At 42.1% G+C, this 15563-nt stretch overlaps 1 protein-coding gene across 1 annotated transcript in view; it reads right to left on the bottom strand.

Moving 5' to 3' along the window:
• Positions 1-15563, bottom strand: part of AP3D1 (adaptor related protein complex 3 subunit delta 1) — a 182832-nt gene that overhangs the window by 49223 nt on the left and 118046 nt on the right. Inside the window, exons 22-25 of the mRNA XM_088452992.1 lie at positions 13470-13635; positions 10832-10954; positions 10588-10635; positions 4064-4171 (exon numbers count right to left, since the gene is read on the bottom strand). Coding sequence (XP_088309118.1) covers positions 4064-4171; positions 10588-10635; positions 10832-10954; positions 13470-13635 — 445 coding nt within the window. The remainder of the gene's footprint in view (positions 1-4063; positions 4172-10587; positions 10636-10831; positions 10955-13469; positions 13636-15563) is intronic.

Raw genomic sequence — 15563 nt, 5'->3', positions numbered from 1 at the left:
AGGTAATCAGATCTGCCCGCGTAGGATTTGACTTTAGACCCTCTACTAATTGTTACCCCGAGTTCTCCACTGCCTTGTTGACCAAGGCCAGTCATGGAAGTGCGCCTGCAGCTTTCCTTCAACGTATTAGCTCCTGGAAAGGGGAGTGTGGTTTTTTTCGACAGACGAGAAACCGAAGAATCCACAGGTGGCAGAGTCTCCCATCGATTTCTAGTTTCTGCTGGAAACAAATAAAGGTGTAAAAAATAAAAAAAAAAACACCTAGGAATCTAGAATTTATGGTCTGGATTCTGCCAGGCAGCCGCCATCTGTTCGTCTAAATTGCGAGAAACAGGGAAGGTGATAGAAATCTTAGCAGACAAGGAGTCATCTAATGATTCTGGAGTCTCAGGGTCAGAAACAATAAGTATTTCCCTCACCGCCAGGATGAGTGCCTCAATACCCTGCGTTGCTTCAGGTTCCTGTGAGAAAGCCTCTACATTGGATTCATCCAGCATCTCCCCTTCCTCCTGCTTCAGAATCCTCATCTGACTGGAGAACCGCCGGAAGTGCCCCCTTCTTGGACGACAGATTTATCGTGGCCTCAGGAGATTTAGACGCAGAACCCGTAACCTGGGCAAGGTTATTCACTGAGCGGGCTAGATCCTGAGCCCACGCTGGTTCTGTCGCTAAAACAGAAGGGTGAGAAGTGCTAGGTCGATCTCTGACAGCCTTCCGTTCCCTACGGAAAGCGGCTAACTCAGAAGAAAGATCCACCATGAACCCTAGTATTTATTAAGGAAGGTGTGAGTCTGCGCTGTGTTAGCACTCTCCGCCTCACACGCATCGCACAGGGATGACCCTTCAGAGCGAGCATGGGCAAATTTATTTTTGCACCTAGTGCAGGCATACAGTTTCTGTGAAGTAGTTTTGTCTGTCGCTTTGGAAGACATCATAGCCCACTCACAGGCAATCACACACAATTGCAGATAATCTGAAACAGGCAAGTAAACTGAGGCAGACAAAGCAAAGACAGGGAGGAGCAGAATTTCAATAATAATGCTACCCAATGTAGAATAGGTAGGGTAACAAATAAATGCTACCCAACTGTAGGACTCACAGACCCCTTGGAAACTGGAGCTGTCAGTCACTCTTGCTCTGTGCTGAAAGCCTCAAAGGGACATGGAGCGTTTAACTTTGTACTGCTATAGCATAAAATGGCGCCACTCATTGTGAGCAGAGCGCACGCCGAGGTAGTGAAGGAGAAGGCGGTGCATAGCTCTCAGAGAGAGACTAGGGCCGCCACGATGAAGCTCCGCCCCTCCATGAAGATGACTCTACAGATAGTCCTCCCGGTGTTAAACAGCTCTCATTTAGGAGAGTGTACAAATGCTCATAGTAGCCGGCACCTCTAATCAAGCACCGGCGCAGCTGTAACAGGTCCGAGGAAGCCGGTGCCGTTGTGTCTCTCATGCTAACACAAGCGTGGCAGACTGACAGCTGCGCTGTGTTACAGAGAACATGTGCCCCCGCGGAAGCCAGCGCTTCGCTCATGCAAGCACCGACACGGCAGTCTGACAGCCACGCTGATACCATCAGGGATAAGGCTATCTGAATAGTGCTACTGGCGCGCTACATACTGAGCCACAGCACCAGAGCCTCCTATAAGTGACAGTGCAACAAGCCTGCCCGTCACTAGCCCAGCTGTAAATTGTTACAGCTAATCAGGAGAGAGTGTGCATACTTACTGTGCTTCTGCAGCCAGAGTGCTGGGGTGAGAGGGGGAAACGGAAAACCCGGACACCAGCTGGTTTCAACTAGGCGGGCGCCGCTGAGTCTACTCAACCCACCGTCTATACCCCAGTGTCATGAAGCTCGAGTGTCCCCTAGTGGATGAAGGAGAAAAAGACAGCAGCGCTAGCACAAGTCACATACAATGCAGAGTATACAATATAACTGCAGTGGGAACTAAATTCAACTACACGTAGACCGCAGTGGCTGGTAGGAAATAGCGCTGTATAACCTGGCCTTCAGGAGAGGTATTACAGGGAGACCGGACCCAGCGTTTCTGGAGACCTGAATGTAGAAAATTGCTGCCGTGAGTCTCAGAGGGGGTGAAGGGTGAGTTAGAAGCAGCTCAGGTGCGGCAAAACCATAGTGGAACGGCGCATTGAGCCGAGGGAGGAGCAGCAGGAAGAGTAACTTTTCCCCTATGCTGGCATCAACCACCGGGTCCCTGGCCTTAATCTGTGCCCTGCACAAGTATTGTAATGCCCTGGTGGTCTAGCGGAGTTCTGGACGAACCGGTGTCCACATCAGCGCCTCCGGTCTGTCTCCTGAGACAGGAGGCAAGACTGCGCATAGACGCGGGGATCCGCCTTACCTATTCCCTTGAGTCCAGGCTGCAGTCTGGGGTCCAAGGAGCCCCGCCGAGAGCACCTAGCCGAGGGCTGGTGTCGCGGCGCCGTGGATGGGTGATGGAGCAGAAGTGCAGACGTCCAGAGGACTGTCCAGCGCTGCTGCACTTAGTAAAAATTAAAAATCATAAAAATAAAGCTTGGGCTGCTTAATAGCAGCCCCACTGTTCTAACGGTGGTCCGGCTCCTTCTGGACACCAACGAAAATGAGTTGCAATCAGGCTGTGGTCGGGGTATAAGGGGAAGGACTGGAGCATCTGAGGACAGGAAAAAGTTTTTTGCTGTTGGTGTTCGGTCCTCCAAGTACCACCTACACCCCATTGTCTCCCTGTGGAGCCCTATGGACCCTTAAGAAGAAATAAGGGCGACAAAGAGCAGGGGGTCACCCAAATTTTTCCACTACAAGCACTAGGCTTGACCAGCCAAAGTCAGTGGAGCCATGGAGGGGAAACCCGTAGTGTGGGGGTCCGCCCCCACCATGACTCCACTAGTCCTAGGTCACATGGCAACAGGACTGGCTTGCCCAGAGGAGTAAGGCGAATAATAATAAAAAAAAACAAAGCCAATAGCACTAGGCTTCGGGGTATCAGTTAATAGAGTGTGAGAAATTTTATAAATATATATATATATTTTTTTTTTAAAGTGGACTGGTCAGAGCATACCAGTAGGTGCGGCCCTTTTTGTTCTTATGGAGAGTGGTAAGTGACTTAGCAGTAGGGTCCCGAAAGTTACATGTAGCATTGTCTAAGATGTTAGTCGATTGCCCAGAAAGCCTACGCTTTTTTCTACGGTGTGTGTATCCTGTCTTTATTTTAAAACTTATCTTACAGTATGCCTATGTATGGATGCCAGCAGGCCCTTGAAACCTGGGCATGATGGCACTTCATGCCCTGGCAACCTTGCTGGGGCCAGCAATCGCAAAGTAAACAACAGAGAAGAGCCCTGGTGTTATTGGCAAAAGGACTGATTGTACCCAGGAGGAGTAGGAGGGAGGTTCAGCACAATCTTTTTTTATGTTTATGGAGGGCTCTGCACGCCTGGTACCAACTGGCCTAGGGCTAGTGGAATCAGGGTGGGGGGACCACAACACTGCGGGTCACAACACTATACCTTGTCTGATTCAGCCTAGGGCTGGTAATGGAATAGTTGGGAGACCCAACGTCTTTGTCCCCAAATTTTTCCAAAACCAGTTCAGGCACAAGTGCTGGTTATGTTTAGAGGGCGGTCTCTACACTTTTTATTTTCTTTTGAGTATATATATTTAACCATATTTAAACAGATGGACCACAGCATGATTAGAAGCTCTCACTGCCTTCTGGCCAGTCTATTGTTTTGAGAATTATTCTGACACGATTTCTGAGTGTGTAGAACTTTAGTTATATGTTTAACATTAGTAACAGCTGGAGGGCGTGTTGTGTCACACTGAAACCAGATGATGCAAGATTCTGGCTAGTACATGTGTACTCATTCTATTACATGCAGTGACTTCAATCTTGCTGGAAACGCTACTTTTGATAACTCAGAGGCTATTACATACCTCCCATGGTATGATAATGATGTAGTAGTATGATAATATATTACTATGGTTGTCAGTAATTTAACTAAGGAAATGCTTTAGCACAAAATGTTAAAGGAACTGAATGAGGACAATATAAATTTTCAAGCACCTTCTCTGGCTCTTCCTCATTTACTTCCGCCAGCACTTCAGGCTCTTTGGGCTCCTCTGGCTCATCCCCAGTTGCAATCACATCAGGAAGGCTCTGGGATGAAGGGATCTGTAAGTAAATAAGTAGCCATATCCTATGAAGACTTAATATTGCAGCACTGTCAGACTCTGCACATGCACTAAAACATACACACACATACACACACACACCTGTACACACACATACACACACACACACACACACACAGTACCAGTCAACCATTCTCATTCAATGGTTTTTGCTTATTTAAATTATTTTCAACATAGTAGATTAATACTGAAGACATCAAAGCTATGAAAGAACACATATGGAATTATGTTGTAAACAAAAGTGTTGAACAAATCAAAATGTTTTATATGTTAGATTCCTCAAAGTAGCCCCCTTTTGCTTGGATGACAGCGTTGCACACTCTTGACATTGTCTGTGCGGACAACAAAGTCCTTAATGTTCCTACCTCTGCTGTAACTAGGCATGATGCTCAAATCTTTGAAACATTTTAGGTCAGTGTTGGACTTAATATGCCAAAATTCCCATGCTTTTTTCTAGTGATCGTACTGCTGGTGGTGTACTCATTAACCCAGGGAATTTTATCTTTTTTCAGCTTGCAGGGGACTTTATTTGTCAATAATTGTTCTCTTGAAAGAGTTAAGGCTCTCTCTTTGGCTATCTATAGTATAATGTAATATTTGCACTGCCATTGCGGCTTGATTTTGTTCGTATGATCTGTTTTGTTGCAGTTTACACACTGTTCACTGTTGCCATGGTTCCGAAGCTGGGTCTGATGACATTTCCGGCGTGACGAGGACGTCGCGGACGGTGGATACGTAGGATGACACCCAGCCGAGGGATCCTGCGGCAGCTGACGTCATCGAGGAGAGGGGGGGTAAGAGTGTTCTATTTTGTTATTTAACACTGTTTGTACATTGATTCTGTTCACACTGTTTGTCCTGAGGAAGGGGACCTGATCCCCGAAACATTGACTGCACCAATAAATTCCCCTGCTATGGGGTACTTTGTTTAAATATTAAAGACTCCGAGTGCCTCCTATTTTACGAAAGTGACTGTATTGCGGGGGCGCCGGAGCGAGTTTTTGCGTTCAAGCTCTGGAGTTCCGGGGTTCATTCTGGAGAGATATATATACAGTCAGGTGCATAAATAATGGGACATTGACAGAATTTTCATATTTTGGCCTCTATTCACCACCACAATGGCTTTGAAATGAAACAAACAAGATGTGCTTTAACGGCACTTTCAGATTTAATTTGAGGGTAATTACATCCAAATCAGGGGAACGGTGTAGGAATTACAACGGTTTCTATATGTGCCTCCCACTTTTTAAGGGGCCAAATGTAATGGGACTATCAACTCAAAAGCTATTTCATGGACAGGTGTGGGCTATTCCCTCGTTATTTCATTATCAATTAAGCATGTAAAACATCTGGAGTTGATTCTAAGTGTGACATTTGCATTTGGAATCAGCTGCTGTCAACTCTCAATATGAGATCCAAAGAGCTGTCACTATCAGTGAAGCAAGCCGTCATTAGGCTGAAAAATCAAAACAAACCCATCAGAGAGATAGCAAAAACATTAGGTGTGGCCAAATCAACTGTTTGGAACATTTTTAAAAAGAAAGAACGCACTGGAGAGCTCAGCAACACCAAAAGACCCGGAAGACCACGGAAAACAACTGTGGTGGATGACAGAAGAATTATTTCCCTGGTGAAGAAAAACCCTTTCACAACAGTTGGCCAAATCAAGAATACTCTCTAGGAGGTAGGTGTATATGTGTCAAAGTCAACAATCAAGAGAAGACTTCACAAGAGTGAATATAGAGGGTTCACCACAAGATGTAAACCATTGGTGAGCCTCAAAAACAGGAAAACCAGATTAGTTTGCCAAACAACATCCAAAAAAGGCATTCCAGTTCTGGAACAATATCCTATGGACAGATGAGACAAAGATCAACTTGTACCAGAGTGATGGGAAGAGAAGAGTATGGAGAAGGAAAGGAACTGCTCATGATCCAAAACATACCACCTCATCAGTGAACTGGTTCCCTTGTATTTAATGATGATGTGACTGCTGACAAAAGCAGCAGAATGAATTCTGAAGTGTTTCGGGCAATATTATATGCTCATATTCAGTCAAGTGCTTCAGAACTCATTGGACGGTGCTTCACAGTGCAGATGGACAATGACCCGAAGCATACTGCAAAAGCAACCAAAGAGTTTTTTAAGGCTAAAAAGTGGAATGTTATGCAATGGCCAAGTCAATCCCCTGACCTGAATCGAATTGAGCATGCATTTCACTTGATGAAGACAAAACTGAAGGGAAAATGCCCCAAGAACAAGCAGGAACTGAAGATATTTGCAGTAGAGGCCTGGCAGAGCATCACCAGGGATGAAACCCAGCGTCTGGTGATGTCTATGCGTTCCAGACTTCAGGCTGTAATTGTCTGCAAAGGATTTGCAACAAGGTATTAAAAAGTGAAAGTTAGATTTAGGATTGTTTAGTCTGTCCCATTACTTTTGGCCCCTTAAAAAGTGGGAGGCACATATAGAAACCGTTGTAAATCCTACACCGTTCACCTGATTTGGATGTAATTACCCTCAAATTAAATCTGAAAGTCTGCAGTTAAAGCACATCTTGTTTGTTTCATTTCAAAGCCATTGTGGTGGTGAATAGAGGCCAAAATATGAAAATTCTGTCAATGTCCCAATATTTATGCACCTGACTGTGTGTGTGTATATATATATCTATATATATATATATATATATACATATATATATATATATATATATATGTATATATATCCCAACCATCTAAAGACTGATAGAAGTGGCAACCTGTGAGTTGCTGGGTAATGTGGGCTGACATGAAAGGTTAGATTACACTGCAGACCACATCGAACAGTTTTAAGAGAGATTCTTGTAAAGCCAAAAGAATAAACTAAAATTCCAAAGTGGTATTGGAAGACTGTATGGAGGCTGCATATACATCACTCACTGTCATCTGCCAAACAGTCAAGAATTCCAGTAAAAATGCCACAGAGAGTGCAAAGATCTGAACCTTTAAAAAAGAACCAAGTGTCAAACCATTGTCCAAATCTTCCTGCAAAAACGGGAGCAAATGGTTGGAAACTGCTACTACTCGCACCAAGAAATAGAAGTCTTCCAAAGTTTGGGATTTTAGAAAAAATCTCTATTGCCTGAAGAAATATGGCTTCAAAGGTGACACTTAAAGTCTTTAGATGAAACGCGTTGATACTATCAGTGCACTTTGTTATTCACCGGCAATACTTTCTAGATTGGACTACCTCCTAAATCACAGCACATGCTGACTTGTGGCTAGTTAGCAAACTGCATTCACAGCTGAACAGTCAAAGATTCAGGCGGTTCCCACAGCTCTGGTCAGAGGTAGTGGACTGTCTCTGGAGATTGCACCAATATTGGTAAGTTACACTGGTCCTACACTGTCAATACTCCATTCACGGAGCTTTAAACAGCGGCTCCACAACACAAAAGGGAGCACTTTTATATTTGAAGTTGAACAGAGAAATCATTATCACAACCAACTACTCTAACCCGGTGGTGTGTATTTTACAGATCCTGCATTTACGGACCTAATTTTCTATTGGAGGACATTTAGCACCCAAATTTCGGGACTAGCAGGTACGTTGTGTCCGGGAGTGAGTACTATTATACAGCATTTATACAAAAATTTTATTCTTACTAGATTCATATCTGCTAGACGGATTGACTGCTGGCGAGTACTAATTTTTTTACTGAATTACAATTATCGTATTGTAGGTTTATGTTTTTGTGTTATTTATACTATATTATATTTTAAAACTGAATAATGTTGCATCCATTACTCCTTGACACAGAAAGCACTTGAATTTAAAACATATTTGCATAAGCAAAGTGGTATAGATTTTATGTTTTTGGATTTTCTGGTAGTGAGGGAAGTTGCACATCCCATTATTCTGCCTGCTGCTGTGCAATTAATTACCTAATATACTAATTACTAGCGCCAGGGTGTAGAGGCTTTCTCCAGAATAATAATCTTTTATTCTTCAAAAGCAACACTGTTAAGGCCAGTTGCTCTAATTCCCGATGACAGGAGGTAACAGTCTCATAGTTAACAAGTCCAGTCTTAAAGGGAAGTGGAACAGTGCATCTGTTGACTATTTGTATGCCAGCAGAAAAAAACCTGCATCTGTTTCTTTACCACTGGTATGAATATAGTCAACATAACTAATTTCGTTCTGATCAATGCATGATCTTTTTGTTCTTCATTGCAAAAGAGCTCTTGCGGTCTCGTTGATGGTAGCTGTACGTGGCTGCTGTAGCATTGTCTAACTGAATCCTTATGAGATTTCCCTGCAACAAAAGATGTTCTCAGACTAAAGCATTTAACAACAAGCTTAATTCTAGACCAATTTTTCAGAAGATCTGCTTTCACTGCAGATCAAAGACCCTGAAACTAACAAGAAAGGGCAACCACCCCATCAGTCGATATGAATGTCCTGTTTCATAAGGCAAGGGGAGGGATCCCATGTTGAGGTTGTAGATCTGTGCCACCACATCAGTAACGAGGGGTATTCTTGGACTATTCTGCTTCTAAGAACATCACAATATTTTTGCCCATTCAGCAATCAATTGACAAGAGGATATTTCACAGTCAGATTGATGCACTCCGGGTAATATTCACGTTGCAGACGTCTCATGTAGGGGCTTTTTGGTTCCAAATAAATAATTACGTTTCTCAAAGAATAAAAAATTATTTTCACTCTTGATGGTCCATAATGAATTTTCCTTAGCCCAGGTGAATTAGAGCATTCTTTGGCACTTAATCAGAAGTGGGTTATTTTTATTTTTAGCTTTACAGCATCTCGGAATAACGGCTTGTAAATGGACATTTACATTTGCTGTCCATTGTGACAAAAGTTCAGGAGATGAGACATGCTTGTCTGCAGTACAGATACACCAAAGAACTTGATCTTGATGTTCCTGGACTCCCTGATCCTGGAAGATTATCGGTATAAAGTGTTTCTTTACATTTTTTGATAATTCTTGACAATGTTGATTGATTACAGCTTATTTTATTTGCAATATTCCTGATATGCTCAATTTGGCTAAAGGATTTGAGGCGAATTTCCTTGTCAACCTTGGGAGATGGCTTCTTTATTGAGATGCACGTGATAAAGTTAGTTCCAAATGCCAAAGAATAGCACACACTATTCATTTATATCAAATACAGAATGCTAATTGGTCAACAATCAGCAATATCTGACTGGTCAGCAACTAACTGCTTGAACAAGCTCAAATTGTACTTCTGTACGTGTTTCTTTCAGGGTAGATTTTAAAGTATAACTTTTTACATGGAGTATAACTTTTTAACTGTGTGTCATAAAATAAAATAAAAATCTTTGAAAGCATGATTAAAACTAAAACAAAAATGGTATATAAACATCTTACAGTGGGGAAATAGCCAACACCAAATAGGAGATATAGTAGCAACATGTCCACACATAGCCAAAAGTGTTTCCAGTTGCTGGTGGTAGGAGACTGGGAGAGGCAGTTAAAGATGGCTGTTTAGGAGCCTGTTGGAACAAGCTGTTCCAGGTGCTGCAGTAGGAGCCTGGTGGCAGTAGAGAGTACCCGCCCACGACACAGTGGGAGCAGTCAGTAACATGCAGTAACCGAATGGCAATGTAATCCCACACAGGTTGCTAAAGGAAGAGTAATCAACTTTACAAATCTAGGTAGTTTGGCTGGAGAATCTTTTCTGACAGGAAACCTTAACAAGCCTGGATTTGTCAAACTTTGTGCCCAAGCCGTCTCTCGTCTGAGTTGTTAATCCTGTCTTTAGTGGTTTGACAAAAGCTGTCCATTGAGGACACCGCATAGTAGTATTATCCAAGAAATGTCTTCTCTCTTCTAAAACCAATATTCATCCACGTAAGTTTTGATTAGAACACTCCAAATTTCCAGATGATCAATTCTCCTGAATAAGCCATTCTCATGACCTTATACCTTTACAGAGAATTTGAGACCAGTACTCATCAGTTCTTAAATGTAGTGGTATAAAACTTATCGTTTTATAAATAGCTGTAACTAACTAGGATCAGAAAATTCAAATTTATGTATTTATTTTAGTTCCTCGAGAGATTGAGCAGCATAAGCATACAAGAGAGACTGTCTGAAAAATTGCACATACTCCCAGGGGAGCAGCTCAATCTTACTGAATGCCACTCACTGGGCTCATCATCTAGATCTGCCCACCTCAGTAACAGCCTTATGCTATCAAACTCCTTGTTCCCTCCACCTAATAATTAATTGCATCAATGCCATGAACAAAAAACATGATCAATTATTGTAAATAGCTTTAAAATGTTACTCTGTATATAAAGCAATTATTATTATGCATGTAGGGAATTTTGAAGGCTGTACATCAAAAAGTGCCACCACAATCCACTAACCTGTTCTTGTGGTGGTATCTGGGAGCTAGATAGCCAGAAATCCATGTCCTGGGGAAAAAAAAGTATCAGTGATTGAGCAAGGGAGAGCAGATAAACATTAGAGGCAGAGCTGCAACATATCCAATAGGTTGGTGTAGTCCATATACTCAGGAAGAAAAACTTACATCTAAAGAAACAGGAACTTGCTAAATGTTATAATTAGGCTACATTCATCAACATGAATGATCATTCTCCAGTTACTCACATCTGTTGGAGCTGTGTCATCCTGTTTGGCCTCTACATCCTTCACCAGCTCATCCTCTTCCCTTGCTGTACTGGTCAGGGAAGATTTCTTGTGTTTAGTTTTCTCTTCTTTCCCTTTATTTTTCTACCACATGAAATAAAAAAGCAAATAAAGAGTAAATGATATGTGCTGTAGTCTGTAGAGGAAGTAAAGTTGAGCAATAAGCTTTAAAAATGTTTAATACATAACATTAGAGTATTGCTTTGTAGCCTTTATAGTCATGTGCCCTCTGTATTACAGTAGGAGGCTGCTTCAGCAGCCCTAGGATTCTTATAAAAAAAGCACTGCTTACTGCAGCCATAGATTCTGACTTCCATTCACTAAGATTGCATGGGTCCAGGGAAGGGGTTTTAAGAAAAAAAATCTCCAAGCCAAAATGTTGTGGCAGCACGATCTAAATGAACAGACAAATATTAAATGCATGAATTCTGCATACAAGACTAGCCAGGGCTCAATACAACATTACAAGATACTGGAAGGTCAGTGTGGCTAGACTCCTCTTTTCTCACATTATTAAAACATTATTTTAAAAAATAATTTTCTATTGATGACAGGGCATACTATGGTAAATGTGAAAAAGTATTAAAGATTCTTGAGCATTACTGAAGTAGAATGCACACATTAGATTTTCAATGGTTCTGTAACAAAAAATACATTGTGAGGACCTGCTATGAGCCCAGAATGTCATTACCTTAACCCCTGACGAACACATTCTTTGGATTGAGTCTCTTCATCTCATGAGGGAAATGAAGACCTTGTCTATTGGCCTAGTTGAATTTAGCCAATATTGGTTGGCTTAGTGAAGTCTTCCCCCACTCCAGATTGGACACCCTGCTTTTATAATTTATTAGGCTGACGCCAGTAATTTTAGGTGCTTATTTGAATGTACGCTATGTGTGGAAACTATTTTCGGCTCTATACAAGGAGCGCGTTTGTAGTGTGTGTACATCTTGCAGTAGGTGTTATGTTTAACAGATCTTAACTACTTTTGAGCAATAAAGAAATTATACCTAAAGATACTGCTGTTTCTGCAATATGGTGGTGGTATCAATTTTCCTACATACAGATGTGTAACAGTAATACGCAGCTCAGTTACAGCTGTAACGTGTCCGGTGACCAAGTAGTACTACGAATAGTGTCAATAACGGCTGGTCATGGGCAATAAGAGGAACCCCAAGTCAGTAAAACCAAGCCACTAACAGGATTGCAATGTAAACCCATTAGGTCACAGTCAGTAGTTATTTAAGTACTCTAAGCATCCAAAAACCTACTAAGGTGGGTCCCAAACGGTGCGCCATGGCACCCTGGTCCTGCACCAAATCAAATTATTTATGGGTGAACTCAAACCTGTCCACCACCACATAACTAAAGGATGACAGGTAAGCACAATTTACTTTACTACATTTTTTTCTCTGAATTTCTCAATAAACTTTTGGCTTAGGGGTGCCGTGAAAACAATGCTGATAATCTAGGGCGCTGTGATTTTAAAAAGTTTGGGAACCACTTTCCTATTATATTATCACAGAATATTTTTGCCTAACAAAACTGCATTTATAATTAATATATTGTGTGTTGTGCTAATATTTTACTGGTCATGCATAGCCATGGCCCAAACTCAGATGCACTGATCGAGTGTACCCATACTCCCCCTCCAGAATGTACGCATGCAATTCAATACAGTATGTGAAGAGATGTCCCAGGAGATATGTTGCACTAAAGACAATTATGTCATCTGGTCAAATTATCCTGGCATTGAAAACTGCTAGTGATCACCTTCATTAGAAGTCTTTATTAAATAGTATGGATATCCTTAAAACCTGGACTGTAGAGACAGAAGTTTAGGAACCTCCTAAGCAGAGCATCCTCAACTATTACTAAAAACCTTAAGTGCTATGGATGGCAATGATCACCCATCATAATGACAGTCAGTGTGTGTGAAGGGAGATCATCTTCAGGAGCTACAATCAATCAGATTCCAGTGAAGTCTTAAGCTGGATACACACTACACCATGTGTGTAGCCAGCTTCAGCAGGATACGTTACGCCATTAGTACACACTGCACGATGCAGTGGACGACAATGCAATGTGTTGTTTCATGCTGCATTTAGTAGCATGGCGTCATTCATCGCATCATCCCATCTGCTGTGCAGTACAGCAAATGGGATGATGCGATGAATGTACAAGCTAGTAAACACTACCGGGCACACAAACTCTGCGATCTACACGATGTATATCGTTCTGATTCGCGCTTGAATGATCTATTGATCCAACGCATCACATAGTGTGTACCCAGCTTAAGTACAGAAGATACAAATTAGTTTTATGCTTCTTCCTTCCTGTGGTAAGGAGAGTAATATACACAAGTTTTAAATAATAGGGGACAAAGAATAATTGTTAACAAACACAGAAAAAAAAAAAAAAGGAGTTATATCAAAAAGCGCTGAAATAGCTAAAAAGTTTAGAAAGAAAAACAGAGAGAAAGTGTGTGCAAGAGAAAGTATTTGTAAGGCTTTAGTAGAAAAATGCCGATTGGGTGGTCCTCCAAGAGGGAAAAGGATACCATTTGCATTCTGTGGTCGGGTATACAACTTAAACTTACTTTTTTTTCTTTCTTCTTGACTCTCTCGGACTCTGGCTGTTTTTTCTCCTTTTTGTTGGGCTTTTTAATTTTTTGGTCCAAGGTAGAGGCTTCATTTTCAGGAGATTTTAGGTTTTCTGCGTTCCTGTGTCTTTGAACGGGAAGCTTTTCTGTGTCTGCCAAGGGCCTGGAAGCAACAAAATAGCATGTTAGAGCCACCAATTACATTGATTTTATAGTCCATGTCAAAACTCTCCATATATCCACGGTCAGCTGAAAAGTAAAAAACAATGTTTGGTGCCAACCGTTAAATACATTTTTCTTAACCAGTCTGGGGGACACTGCCAAACATGGGTTGTAGAGGGCACTCTAATCAATCTACACTTGTTTGCATCTAAGCTCTTTCCTCTACATCCCATCAGCCATTACGAAGTATCAAAACTCCTCTTTTTTTTAGCCTATCTAGGGGACACTGCCAACCATGGGAAGGTTCCAAAGCTGTCACTAGAGCGTATCCTCAGCCAAAACTGTTTGCAAAACTTCACTGGCTGCAAACACATTGAACTTGTGAAATTTGGTAAAAGTTTGAATGTATACACCTCAATCATCACGTTTTTGACGGGAAAGTCCGGCTTTTTTGGCAATGTCCTTCTGTGCCACCCGCAGCCAGAAGGTTGGGGAGCACTCTCACACTGCTGCTCTGCTATGAACAGCAGCGGGTTGAAAGATGCCCCCAGGGTGACGGAAACTGCATGTACTGTATGGTCAGGCCCCCTTCTCGTGAAGCCATGCCCATTTTTCAGACACGCCCCCAATATAGACTCCCATATGTGTGAGTGGACCATTCTGTGAGAGCGGGTTGGGTACGGGATGCCGGCATTCCGAATAGTGTAAGACCCCGACAGCTGTAGGCAAGTAAACTAACCCTACTACTACCCCTCCCCGGTGTCTAAACCTAACCTCCCCCTTAGTGCATAACCCTAACCCACCCCCGCTACTTACCTTCGAGATTCCGGTGCCGGTATTCTGAAAAGGGTCAGGATTCCGGCATCGGCATTCTGACCGTCTGAATGTTGGGATATTGAATGTATGAGAGGTATACTGATCTGGTAGAATATCCCATAATACCCTTATGATCAGGGAACTGTACCAAGACATACATCTGACGAATAGTAATGGTGATCCATATGGCCATTAAGTTTTGTTGCTGGCCAACCTTGTTTGTGTGCATCATACATCATGTCAGTCTTCCTCAAAGCCCAAACCAAATCCAATAATAAAGTTATCTTCACTACCGTGAAAGAAGTTAACTTATTACTGGATGGAGCTACCTGGACACAACCTTTGGCTAAAAAGATGGACCCATTTGCAGTCTGGGGAGCCTAAACAAGAGGACCACCAATTTGGACACTGTTCTGGCAGAAAAGATGGACAAGAAAAAAAAAAAAAAAAAAAGACACCTTCCAGGCAAGATATTTAAAGTCAACCAAATCAAGCAACTCAAAAGGTTGGCTTCTGATATGCAGAGAACTAAATTAAGGTCTCGAGGCACCACGGGTGCAATATAAAGCTATTAGACATGCAACACATCTTGAAAGAATGTCTGAACATCCGGAATAGAATCCAAATTTATTTTTTATAAAAAAGAGCTGAAACATGCATCCTTCAGAGAGGCCAGCTTCAATCTACTTTCCAAGCGATCTAGCAAGGACAAAATAAAATGCAGAACTGTATCTTCCAACCATTGTGGTAGTTTTTGGAAGACACTGGTTTTCTACCCTTATTGTTTGGATGACCCTGTGAGAAAACACCTTAAGCTCAGAGGATCGTAGCTTAAACAGCCAAACCGAGCTAAGTTTGTAAGGAAGAAGGACCATGATTTATCAGATCTACAGAGTCAGGCAGTCTCCATGGAGTTTATGCCACCAAAAAAATCTGAGCAGGCAGTGGTGGCTCTCCCAAATTTGAATATGGAAGCAAGAGTCATAGATATCCATGGAGAATAGAAATTTATCTGACTCCATGGAATTAATCAGAGAATGAAATGACTCAATTCAGAATGTGGGAAAACGCAAAAGAACTTGTTGAACCAAGTGATGTGTCACCTGATAACGC

The sequence above is a fragment of the Taudactylus pleione genome, unplaced genomic scaffold (genome assembly GCF_031769625.1).
Source record: "Taudactylus pleione unplaced genomic scaffold, aTauple2 ptg000560l, whole genome shotgun sequence".
Taxonomy (NCBI): Eukaryota; Metazoa; Chordata; class Amphibia; order Anura; family Myobatrachidae; genus Taudactylus; species Taudactylus pleione.
This window is presented reverse-complemented; position numbering and strand designations above follow the sequence as displayed.